At 39.5% G+C, this 12,342-nt stretch overlaps 1 protein-coding gene across 2 annotated transcripts in view; it reads left to right on the top strand.

The window, feature by feature from the left end:
- The window catches only part of LOC110448329 (laminin subunit alpha-like), a 92,541-nt gene that overhangs the window by 51,265 nt on the left and 28,934 nt on the right, over nt 1-12,342 (top strand). For both annotated transcript variants that reach the window (XM_021494505.1, XM_021494504.1), the window contains 10 exons: nt 227-407; nt 771-908; nt 1,203-1,354; nt 2,199-2,303; nt 4,230-4,341; nt 5,112-5,282; nt 5,599-5,789; nt 6,695-6,811; nt 9,303-9,460; nt 9,781-9,919. In XM_021494505.1, coding sequence (XP_021350180.1) covers nt 227-407; nt 771-908; nt 1,203-1,354; nt 2,199-2,303; nt 4,230-4,341; nt 5,112-5,282; nt 5,599-5,789; nt 6,695-6,811; nt 9,303-9,460; nt 9,781-9,919 — 1,464 coding nt within the window. The remainder of the gene's footprint in view (nt 1-226; nt 408-770; nt 909-1,202; nt 1,355-2,198; nt 2,304-4,229; nt 4,342-5,111; nt 5,283-5,598; nt 5,790-6,694; nt 6,812-9,302; nt 9,461-9,780; nt 9,920-12,342) is intronic.

Here is a 12,342-nt window from a genome sequence, read left to right as displayed (position 1 = left end):
ATGAAAAATCAAACATCAAGTTGATAAATGTGTTCAGAATAATTAAGGTGTTCAACACTCAGATAAATGTGTTCAAAATAATTTAGGTGTTCATACTCCGAATTTGTTCCTTTAAAACACTAAGTTTCAATAAAACACCATAAATTTTGATATTTACAAATATGAAGTTTAATTCATACCAATGAGCCAAATATAAAAAATCAAAGGGAAGTAACTCTATCCACAGCCTAACACATACGGGTTTGATGACTGTGAGGGTTGCCGGGACTGTAACTGTGGACTAGCAGCCAGCAGCCTTCAGTGTGACCTTGTCTCAGGTCAATGTTCCTGTCAGCCTGGCGTCACCGGTCTTATGTGTGACGAGTGTATGGACGGCTACTTCGACTACACAGCGGCAGGATGTCAAAGCAAGTATCAACATTTTATCGTCGGTATTTTAAGACAGATAACTGATTCAGCTATTTAAATTTATTTGAATGTTTATAAATTGTGAACTTTTGCAATAAAAAGTGTTTTTTGTAATTTGTTATGGAAGTACCTGCAATAATAACAATACATCTTTCTGTAACTTGGAAAAATGTTAGATGCAGTAAACAACATAACTTATTATTACTTTAGACTCTTAACTTACTTCCTGTAAGCTACTGTCACTTGAATATTAACTTTTATTGTTGAGTAATTTTTTACACTGATGTTGATAGCTAACAAACAAGTTGAGCTGAGAGTATAATATGTTCCGAGAGTCTGACTATATTTGTTACCATCCCCAGAGTGTGACTGTGAGTCAGACGGTGCTATGACCTGTAATCCCTTTACCGGTGTATGTCAGTGTCTCAAGGGTGTCACAGGAGACAGGTGTGACCGATGTCTACCACGCTGGATCCTTGTACCCAACGAGGGGTGCCGTCGTAAGTTGACCTTGAAAATCTTTTTCTTGTCCCTTTTTACAGAATAACATTTGTTACTCTTAATATCTGTACTAAACTTCATGAAAATAATATGAAGTACTTGTATTTGTTCGAAAGGAATTATTTGTTGGTGCCTTCCCACTAACTCTTTGACTATCAAATGTCTGGAGATATTTACAAATGGCCATGTTTATTTATTTCTCTATTAATTATCAATTATAATCTTCCAAAGCTGCAGAAAAGTTGAAATGTTGTCATTTGACTCCTGTCCAATCTGATATCTCTGTGTTTTAGCCTGTGACAACTGTGTGCACATTTTGCTGGACGATTTGGAGTTCATGGACAGAAATCTGACTAGTCTGACGGGTAACCTAGCAACAGTCTCTGTTGGAGTCACCGCCCTGAAACGACTTGAGGCCATCAACGAGTCCATTGCCCTAAACGCAGTATGTGTCAAACTTTATCTTATTTTAGTAACTAGAATGTGAAGTGGTGAAAGAGTTCTGATCATAAATCATAATGAATTCACTTTTCATGTCACTTCTTAAACTTAAAAGAAAATCATTTTTTCTATACAAAAAGATAAATGAAACTAAAGCAAAGTATAAACAAAGGAAAGATTTCCACAGAGATCCTTGAAGGATAAGACCAGTTGTTCTGGAAAGATATTTTTTTTCTGCTTAGTAGACGATACTTGTCCTGTAAATAAATCTAGGTCAGATATGATTTGATTTAAACATATTTTATTGTCGAAACAGACAAATGGATGAAAGACAAGTTCTAACAAAGGTCAGATATCTGTAGGTAAATCTAGGTCAGATATCTGTAGGTAAATCTAGGTCAGACATCTGTAGGTAAATCTAGGTCAGATTATCTAGGTCAGATATCTGTAGGTAAATCCAGGTCAGACATCTGTAAGTAAATCTAGGTCAGATATCTGTAGGTAAATCTAAGTCAGATATCTGTAGGTAAATCTAGGTCAGACATCTGTAGGGAACACACATGATATTCATATCGCACAAGAGTAAATGTTCCCTGATGAGATGATGATGGTGAGAGTAAGCAACAACACTGGGTGAGGAAATAGGAAATATATCTTGAAACTTTATTGGAACTATCTGTAGTGTTGTTACTCAAGGGAATATGGAGAATAGACTCAACTTAGATACCCTGATCTGACTTAGCAGTGGCTGGAAGACCAAAATTCTTTTATTAAAGTCAGAAAATTTGTAAGAAGAGTACTTACGAAGCTTTTGAGGGTGAAATATTTTTAATGTTTTAAATTTTCAGCCCAAGATTGGTATGATGAAGGAAGCAGATGATGCATTCTCCCTCACCCCACTGAGGCAGGCTGTCACTGAGATCATCCAGAAAGCCGACGAAACCAGCGCTAAGGTCAGTACTTGTGACTGGGAAATCAAAAAAGAGGAATCTACCATCAATTTGGATATAAAGACCAAATTGCATTTATAATTGATTTATGAATTTTCCTATGAAAATAGTCATTCGACTTCGGTTTCTTGGCCAAAATTAGCCTCTGTTTCACGATGGTAATCAAGTTTTGTATTTATTTACGTCATNGGGGGGGGGGGGGGGGGGGGGGGGGGGGTTGCATCCTAAAACTAGGTCACTGACCTAAATTTGATCTCTGACTTTGACCTAAAAAACTAAAATAATTGTTTCCGGAATGTAACTTGGCTGCTATTTCATGAATGGGCAACAAACTTTGTATATTATAGATACATTATGGGGAGGTGGTGTGACATACAGTGGAACCCGCTTATTAGGATTATTATTATGATATTCTATTTGCCAGAGAAAAATATCATAATAACCGATTTATCGTAATATCCGGTCAAGCTGTTTTCGATCGTTTTAATGTTGTCTGAACCGGAAGTGAGATGTCCTACATTAATCAGACATAGATTGATGTGGAAACATGGACAAATATAAATACAAACTGATAAAGTAATAGTTAAAATAATTTGTTCATTGTTATTTATATCAGTGTGTTGGGAAAATTTAAGAAGATTTTGTTTTTCCGTCAAAATGATCAGTATGTAAATTCTACTTTCACTTTCAAATAACTTCGAGCATATTCCTAAGAACTATCTTTAAACTACATCCTACACTTGTAGCTAACAATATCGTAATGTTACCGTCAATAGGATGAAAGAAGTGATATAAATATTGTCATGATTTACTGATTTTGCAACGAGAAGTTGTGTTACATTGTGTCCCGTTAGCGTAAAACTATTTTGCCGCGCTATGTCAATTACGATCACGTGACTATCACATGCCTCGCAAGTCGTGCGTTGAAATCAACTTGCAAAGAAACAATTACATTTAAAAAACAAAACATTCCCATTTTAACAATAATCAAATATTGTATTTAAAGAAAATGGTGTAAGTTGTAAATAAAGCAGCCTTCCTCAGTTGTTTACGACAATAACATTCCATTTGGATCAATTTCCGGGAACCATGCTGTCAGGGCAGTATGTCCCAATTTTGACACTTTTTCAATGGAGACACGGGGAAATCAACTTCTAATGCAATAGAGAAACTATTGCTTAAATTATTAAAAACACATGTCTTCCTTCTGAAGTAATATTTTTATTGAAATCTGCATGATCTTCTCACATGACGTGTCAAGGTAACTGTGAAAGGCATGCTCGTTTTCTTATCGGAATTAGTGTTAGAAATACTGGTAGACCTAATTATTTCAGTTTTAGATAGCAATTAACTGCACCACATGTTTTGTTAAGATTAATATGTATACCCAGCAAGCGATGGTCCATCTATTGTTTTCCGCTGACTGGGGTGAAGTGAGGTGTGAAAAATTTACCTGGAGTGGACAGGTGATCACCTCGGGCGATGTACAGTTAGCCGGACCTATTGTTCATTTGTCCAGGTGTTTCACACGGACAACACCTTTGACCATATCATAATAAACGATATTTTTTTACTTAGTTTAAGAAGGAAAAAATTGGTACATGGGGGGGGGGGGAATGTCATAATAACCGATATATCATAATAAGTGGGTTCCACTGCATCTTAAAATGAGGAAACAAGGTCATTGACCTTAGTTTGACCTTTGACATTGATCTTAAGTGCTGAAATATTGGTTTTGGGAACATCTCAGCTGAACGGACATTAAGCTTTGTATGTAGGTACCCTCATGGGAAAAATAACGGGTCAGTATGTGTTTACCGTTAAATATTTACATGTTTGATTCTAATTGTTTTTAAAGGCAAACTATTAGGATAAATTGAATTGGACGAAGTTTGTGTTGTACACTGTTCGGGTTTTAACATGTTACAGTCTCAGACGGAGATTAGGTCTGCAGCCCTTGTGAAGGAGGAATCTGAACAATTCCTCACCAACGCCCTTGACCTTGAACAGGAAGTTGATGATAGCAGTAACAGTGCTAATGGTAAGTTAAGTAAGCAGTGCTAATGGTAAGTTAAGTAAGCAGTGCTAATGGTAAGTTAAGTAAGCAGTGCTAATGGTAAGTTAGTAAGCAGTGCTAATGGTAAGTTAGTAAGCAGTGCTAATGGTAAATTAAGTAAGCAGTGCTAATGGTAAATTAAGTTTATAGATTACATTTCATGATTGAAAAGTGCAGCTTCAACACAAAAGTGAAGCTTTTACCAAAATTATGCTAAAATTGATGTTGATGACTCATTCTCAAGAAGAAACAATTTTGAAGATTTTTCTTTCTTTTTGCAAATTGAAGGGTTGCAGGATAATAGATACAAGATTTATTTTGGTTTGAGGTCCTTAAACAATTGTTGCTTTTGTGACCTTCCATCTGACTCCAGATCAAAAATTGAACACTAGTTTATATGTGAGGTTGCCTAAATTTTTATCTTACTTCAATCTGACATTGACAGTATTAAATAGTAAACTATTCTGTGTACATAAATTGTATATTGTATACGAAGATATTCTGCTATAAGAGAAATCATACAAATTTGTACAGCTTTGAATTACAGTTTCAAGATTTTTAGTCCTGCATTATGGACTAAAGTGATATTTACTGTCAAGTTAAATTATTGGAAGGTCTCTGTAAAAAATAATCTTTCTACCGAAAAAAATGACCCTCTATACATTAGTATTATTAAATAACCTTCACTGTTATATGACCCTGACCTCACAGTGGTGTTAAATGACCTTCACTATTATATGACCTTGACCTCACAGCGGCTATGCAGGATGTCGAGGATGTCCTTGCCACTATCCTGAGGGGTATCCAGGTGACAAACATCGACACATACATTGAGCAGTCGACCAATCTCTTGGATGACATCATGGCAGTCAACATGACCGGAATCAAGGACAAAGCAGATTCTGCCGTTATGGATATTTTCAAGTGTAAGTACCTTGATAGAATCGGGGAATAACCAAATGTGTAGGGGTGTAGAGGTGGATATGTTACATATTTAGTTAAAATAAGTCGCCAAGAGCTTTCGAAATTGAACTTATGTTGGGTTTTTTCTAATTAAAAACAGTGTTGCATAAAATTTCAATTCCCCGACTTTGTTTCAGAAACAGTGCTGTGAATTCAGACTCTTCTAAATTAATACTCTATACTGTAACTATACAGGTCAATAAAGCAATGAGAAGTTAAATCTTAAATACCATCGAGTAATTTTGGACATATTTACTATGACTATGATTTTGTGCTTAGTGGACTTGGACAGGTTCAGGAATGCTCACATTGCGGGTGAGAAAGAGGCTGAGAGGCTTGCCAATGCCGTCAACGACCTGGCCGACAGTCTGTACAGCCTACAGGAACACGGTCAACAAAGTCTCACCAACTCCTCCGACACCATGACCCTCGTGGCCAAGATCAGACAGCTGAGCCTCAGTATCATTGATGTAAGTGGGCACACTAGGGATGCTCCATGTGGGCTTTAGGAAGATTTTGTTGTTGTGGGCACACTCGGGATGCTCCATGTGGGCTTTAGGAAGATTTTGTTGTTGTGGGCACATTCTGGCTGCTCCATGTGGGCTTTGGGAAGATTTTGTTGTTGTGGGCACACTCGGGATACTCCATGTGGTCTTTAGGAAGATTTTGTTGTTGTGGGCACATTCTGGATGCTCCATGTGGGCTTTGGGAAGATTTTGTTGTTGTGGGCACACTAGGGATGCTCCATGTGGGCTTTAGGAAGATTTTGTTGTTGTGGGCACAATCGGGATGCTCCATGTGGGCTTTGGGAAGATTTTGTTGTTGTGGGCACACTAGGGATGCTCCATGTGGGCTTTAGGAAGATTTTGTTGTTGTGGGCACATTCGGGATGCTCCATGTGGGCTTTGGGAGGATTTTGTTGTTGTGGGCACACCCGGGATGCTCCATGTGGGTTTTGGGAAGATTTTGTTGTTGTGGGCACACTCGGGATACTCCATGTGTGCTTTGGGAAGATTTTGTTGTTGTGGGCACACTTGGGATGCTCCATGTGGGCTTTGGGAAGATTTTGTATTTGTGGGAACTTTCAAGATGCTTCATATTGGCTTTAGGAAGATTTTGTTGTTGTGGGAACTTTCAAGATGCTTCATATGGGATTCAGAAGAATTTCAGTGCAGGGCACGTTGGCACACACTGGATGTTCAGGGGGGATTGAGGAGCATTTCAGATTTTATATTAAGACAATCAGTGTAGTGTTGAAAGACTAATACGTATATGATATGTGTAAATGTTTCAAAGTTTACTAAAGGGGATTACTAAAGGGGATGTTCTATAGTTACTCTTGTGATAACTGTCATTAACTTTCAACCTTGAACAGCTACGTCTGCAGGGAGTGGAGGAATCCAGCAGAGATACGGAGATGATCCTGAGGATGTCCCAGAGAGAGGTGGCCGAAGCACTTCAGGCTTTGGAGACATGCAAGGCCGACAGCCAGGTTTGTACCTCTCAGGTTTAGTCGCTCTAAGCATAGTTAACAAAGAACATTATACTGCTACAGGCTTTGTAGACGTGCAAGGCTGACAGCCAGGTTTGTACCTCTCAGGTTTAGTCGCTCTAAGCATAGTTAATGAAGAACATGTTACTGCTACAGGCTTTGGAGACATGCAAGGCTGACAGCCAGATTTGTACCTCTCAGGTTTAGTCGCTCTAAGCATAGTTAACAAAGAACATTATACTGCTACAGGCTTTGTAGACAGGCAAGGCCGACAGCCAGATTTGTACCTCTCAACTCAGTGTGGGGCACCTGTTGCTAGCATGTTACTGGTACCCTGGGCTAATGTCATGTCTTTTCATGATAAAATTATGTTAACATAAAGTAAGGAAGCCTGTAGTGTTACCCATGTCTGTAAGGGAGCCTGTAGTGTTACACATGTCTGTAAGGGAGCCTGTAGTGTTACCCATGTCTGTAGGGGAGCCTGTAGTGTTACCCATGTCTGTAAGGGGGCCTGTAGTGTTACCCATGTCTGTAAGGGAGCCGGTAGTGTTACCCATGTCTGTAAGGGAGCCTGTAGGGTTACCCATGTCTGTAAGGGAGCCTGTAGTGTTCCCCATGTCTGTAAGGGAGCCTGTAGTGTTCCCCATGTCTGTAAGGGAGCCTGTATTGTTACCCATGTCTGTAAGGGAGCCTGTATTGTTACCCATGTCTGTAAGGCAGCCTGTAGTGTTACCCATGTCTGTAAGGGAGCTTGTAGTGTTACCCATGTCTGTAAGGGAGCCTGTAGTTTTACCCATGTCAGTAAGGGAGCCTGTAGTGTTACCCATGTCTGTGAGGGAGCCTGTAGTGTTACCCATGTCTGTAAGGGGGCCTGTAGTGTTACCCATGTCTGTAAGGGAGCCTGTAGGGTTACCCATGTCTGTAAGGGAGCCTGTAGTGTTCCCCATGTCTGTAAGGGAGCCTGTATTGTTACCCATGTCTGTAAGGGAGCCTGTAGTGTTCCCCATGTCTGTAAGGGAGCCTGTAGTGTTCCCCATGTCTGTAAGGGAGCCTGTAGTGTTCCCCATGTCTGTAAGGGAGCCTGTAGTGTTCCCCATGTCTGTAAGGGAGCCTGTAGTGTTCCCCATGTCTGTAAGGGAGCCTGTAGTGTTCCCCATGTCTGTAAGGGAGCCTGTAGTGTTCCCCATGTCTGTAAGGGAGCCTGTATTGTTACCCATGTCTGTAAGGGAGCCTGTATTGTTACCCATGTCTGTAAGGGAGCCGGTAGTGTTACCCATGTCTGTAAGGCAGCCTGTAGGGTTACCCATGTCAGTAAGGGAGCCTGTAGTGTTCCCCATGTCAGTAAGGGAGCCTGTAGTGTTACCCAAGTCTGTAAGGGAGCCTGTAGTGTTACCCATGTCGGTAAGGGAGCCTGTAGTGTTACCCATGTCAGTAAGGAAGCCTGTAGTGTTACCCATGTCTGTAAGGGAGCCTGTAGGGTTACCCATGTCTGTAAGGGAGCCTGTAGTGTTCCCCATGTCTGTAAGGGAGCCTGTAGTGTTCCCCATGTCTGTAAGGGAGCCTGTAGTGTTCCCCATGTCTGTAAGGGAGCCTGTATTGTTACCCATGTCTGTAAGGGAGCCTGTATTGTTACCCATGTCTGTAAGGGAGCCGGTAGTGTTACCCATGTCTGTAAGGGAGCCTGTAGGGTTACCCATGTCTGTAAGGGAGCCTGTAGTGTTCCCCATGTCTGTAAGGCAGCCTGTAGTGTTACCCATTTCAGTAAGGGAGCCTGTAGTGTTACCCATGTCATTAAGGGAGCCTGTAGGGTTACCCATGTCTGTAAGGGAGCCTGTAGTGTTCCCCATGTCTGTAAGGGAGCCTGTAGTGTTCCCCATGTCTGTAGGGCAGCCTGTAGTGTTACCCATGTCAGTAAGGGAGTCTGTAGTGTTACCCATGTCTGTAAGGGAGCCTGCAGTGTTACCCATGTCTGTAAGGGAGCCTGTAGTGTTACCCATGTCTGTTACGTTATGACTCAATGTCGTGGCTCGACAGATTTAAAGTCTTAACAGATTTTTATCAAAGTATATGCAAAGGTCAAGTATGAGACTTTATCAAAGTTTATACAAAGGTGAAGTATGAGATTTTATCAAAGTTTATTCAATGGTCAAGTATGAGAATACTTCAGATGAGTTTGTATTTCAGGGTCCCAAGTTGGAGGTCAAGGTCAATGTTACTATTAATAGGTCAACTATGTGGCCAAGGGGTCATTCATGTCCGAAAGTCTTTTTCTAGTTTCTCTGTGTATTTCATATAACATAAATTATAAAATATTTTTTTTACAGATAATATGTTTCTACTTTATATCATGTTTTCATGCAATAAATGACATTATGATGAAACACTGTTAAGTATTAATGATTGAATGAAGGTACAAAGTTGTTTCCTCCATATTTAAAATTTCCATGTGTTTTATTTCTTTTTTTTCCCAATCATGTGATCGCTATTGTAGACGGTGAGCGACCAGTCAAATTCTCTAGAAGATGGCATCAATCAGCTCAACGTGATTGATCAGGATTTGAGTGACAATTTGAGTGATTTGGATGTGAAGCTACTGGACGTACAGACTCATGCCGGTAGCTTGGTTGATCAGGCAAAAATGCTGGAGAGGTATTTTGTATTTTCTGATTTTTGCTGTCCTGTCCCTCCCAGTTGCAATTCATTATAATGACTCGATCGACTATATTTCTGAACAGATTTACATCAAAAGTTCAAACAAAGGTCAAATATGTGAATATGACGATGTTATACCCAGAATCAGAATATGCAATGACACTGGTACAACACAAGGCCAGACATGATAAGATGTCAGGAAATTATGATGTCAGGAATAGGTTTCTCTGTAGCACTCATTTTTCACATGATACTAGAATTTGTGTTCAACGCATAATAAATATTTACTTAAAAATAAGTATTGCCATTTTAAACAGTGTGTACACCGACACTCGAGATACAGCTGCCCTTGCTCTCAGGGCTGCCAATGCCTACGAGGGTATCGTCATGGCGATAAACGATGCATACAACGCCTCGCGTACAGCAACAGGGGTGGCAACTCACGCTCTCGGAAAGGTAAGTCGTAAACTATGACAGATGGTCTTCAATGTTTGTAATTTAATCGTAAAATAGGCCAATTAATTGCAAGTGGCTGATGTTCGATGCTGCTAAATGCCAAGCTGTGTTCACTAATTGTCAGGCTTTGCTTGTGTGTTTTATTGTTGTTGTTATATACATGTGTGTATCAGTCAGACTTCAAACTGCTAGCTTTAATGGTACAAGGATTGTTATAAAAAAGAGAATAATATATAGGCTGAATAGTAGACCAGTATACTTGGGGGATACATCAGTGATCCACTATGTAAGTACAGGTGTCATGGAAACGGAGGACTGCTCTTGCTTGCAGAAGGAACAGATCTTTTAATGTTGATGTTCAAACTTGTGGCTTGTGAAAGGGAAACCTACCAGTTGTTCGGTTTATGATGTATATAGGTACCTGTATATAGCATGTATTCCCAGTTTCAGTGAAATATCCAATTTCAGATTTTCCCTATGCATTTTCAAGCAAAATCTACAAATATATTATATTTCCTAATATCATAAAGGAAAAGCCTCCAAAATATTCCCTGTTTTTATACCTCTCCACATGTAATTAGTTTTGACATATTTCTGATCCTGATTTCCTTTATCCTGTTTTAAGATATCTTATAATTAATTGATTCGTTCAAAATGTTTTGATTTGTGTTTGATGCCTGGGCTGGTACTGTTTGATGCCTGGGCTGGTACTGTTTGATGCCTGGGCTGGTACTGTTTGATGCCTGGGCTGGTACTGTTTGATGCCTGGGCTGGTACTGTTTGATGCCTGGGCTGGTACTGTTTGATGCCTGGGCTGGTACTGTTTGATGCCTGGGCTGGTACTGTTTGATGCCTGGGCTGGTACTGTTTGATGCCTGGGCTGGTACTGTTTGATGCCTGGGCTGGTACTGTTTGATGCCTGGGCTGGTACTGTTTGATGCCTGGGCTGGTACTGTTTGATGCCTGGGCTGGTACTGTTTGATGCCTGGGCTGGTACTGTTTGATGCCTGGGCTGGTACTGTTTGATGCCTGGGCTGGTACTGTATTTGTCTCAATATACACCATTGCTTATGTGAAGAAATAGTGTGCTATCAAAAAATTATTCAAATGACTTTTGTATAGACATAGAAAATCTTCGATTTTGGCAAATATTTGTAAAAAAACATCTAATAATGCTACAATTTGTCCAGCAAAGTTCAGCTTTGTAAAGGGTTTTGATGATATATTAATTGAAATGTATTGAGGAGTAGTTGAGAAAAGGGAAGTAAGTGAGGTGGTGAAGGAAAGCAGGGGGGCTAAATACAGTTCTACAGTACATAAAAAAGTGGGGCATTATACAGAGGTTTTACAGTATATAATTGAGAAACATTCAAAAGACATTTATATGTTTATTGCTCAATTGTGCCTGAACTTTCCACAAGATATTAGTGAGCTTCAGGACCATTGTCTAGTACACAGGACAAGATTTCTGGTGTTGCCTTCCTCATTTCAGAACCACTGGACAAAATTTCAAGACTCTTATACCTGTTGTCTAGTATATCGTTCAAAGTATTTTGTAATTGATTGTTCCGACAAATTAACACTTAATTAATCCCTGAAGGAACAGAAGAATACATAATTGTCCAGTCCAAGTAATAGTGAAGTAAAAGTTTAAATGGCTCAACACTGAACCTGAAAATCAAGATTATGCAGTAATGTAGAAATTAGTTTTTTATTATTGGTAAAAGAACGGCATTGTCCAGACTTTACAGGCTCTGCTTGATTAGTTGTATGCCAGTCTGAAGCACAATGTGATTATCATGTGATCTAGTTTAGGGAACAAGACCAGCTCTGGGGATTATCATTAGGACTTCTTTAGAGTAATTAATGGTGAAAATATGAGATTGTTTGGACTTCATGAAGTATCGTTACTTACAGTTGAAAATGTTACTGTCTGAACTTAATGAATGTCTCCTTAGTATAAGTATAAGAGAACTTCCTGGACTTATCTCAGTGATTTTAGGTGAGAATAACATCATCAGTACTTTCTAGATAATCATTTTAACACCAGCAAGGTAATAATGTGCTTGTGAAAGAACAGCCCAGTCGAGTCTTGTTTCCAATGTGGTCTACAGATCGAGCTGAGCCATAGTGATAATTAGCGAGAGAATGACATTGTCCAACTTTTAAAATTACTTACGAATTACAGTATGGCATCTTCCAGTTTAGACTTTGTGAATTAAATATAGCCATGAGAATGGATTCTTTTTATTTAAGGAAGTATGAGTGAGAGAATGGCATTGTCCACGCTTTGTATATGAAGTATTTCTGGTTGAGAGAATGACTTTGTCCACGCTTTGTATATGAAGTATTTATGGTTGAGAGAGTGGCATTGTCCTCGCTTTGTATATGAAGTATTTTTGGTTGAGAGAGGGGCATTGTCC

This window comes from Mizuhopecten yessoensis, unplaced genomic scaffold (assembly GCF_002113885.1).
Source record: "Mizuhopecten yessoensis strain PY_sf001 unplaced genomic scaffold, ASM211388v2 scaffold4001, whole genome shotgun sequence".
NCBI lineage: Eukaryota > Metazoa > Mollusca > Bivalvia > Pectinida > Pectinidae > Mizuhopecten > Mizuhopecten yessoensis.
The sequence above is the reverse complement of the archived record's forward strand: the minus strand, read 5'-3'. Positions and strand labels throughout refer to the sequence as shown.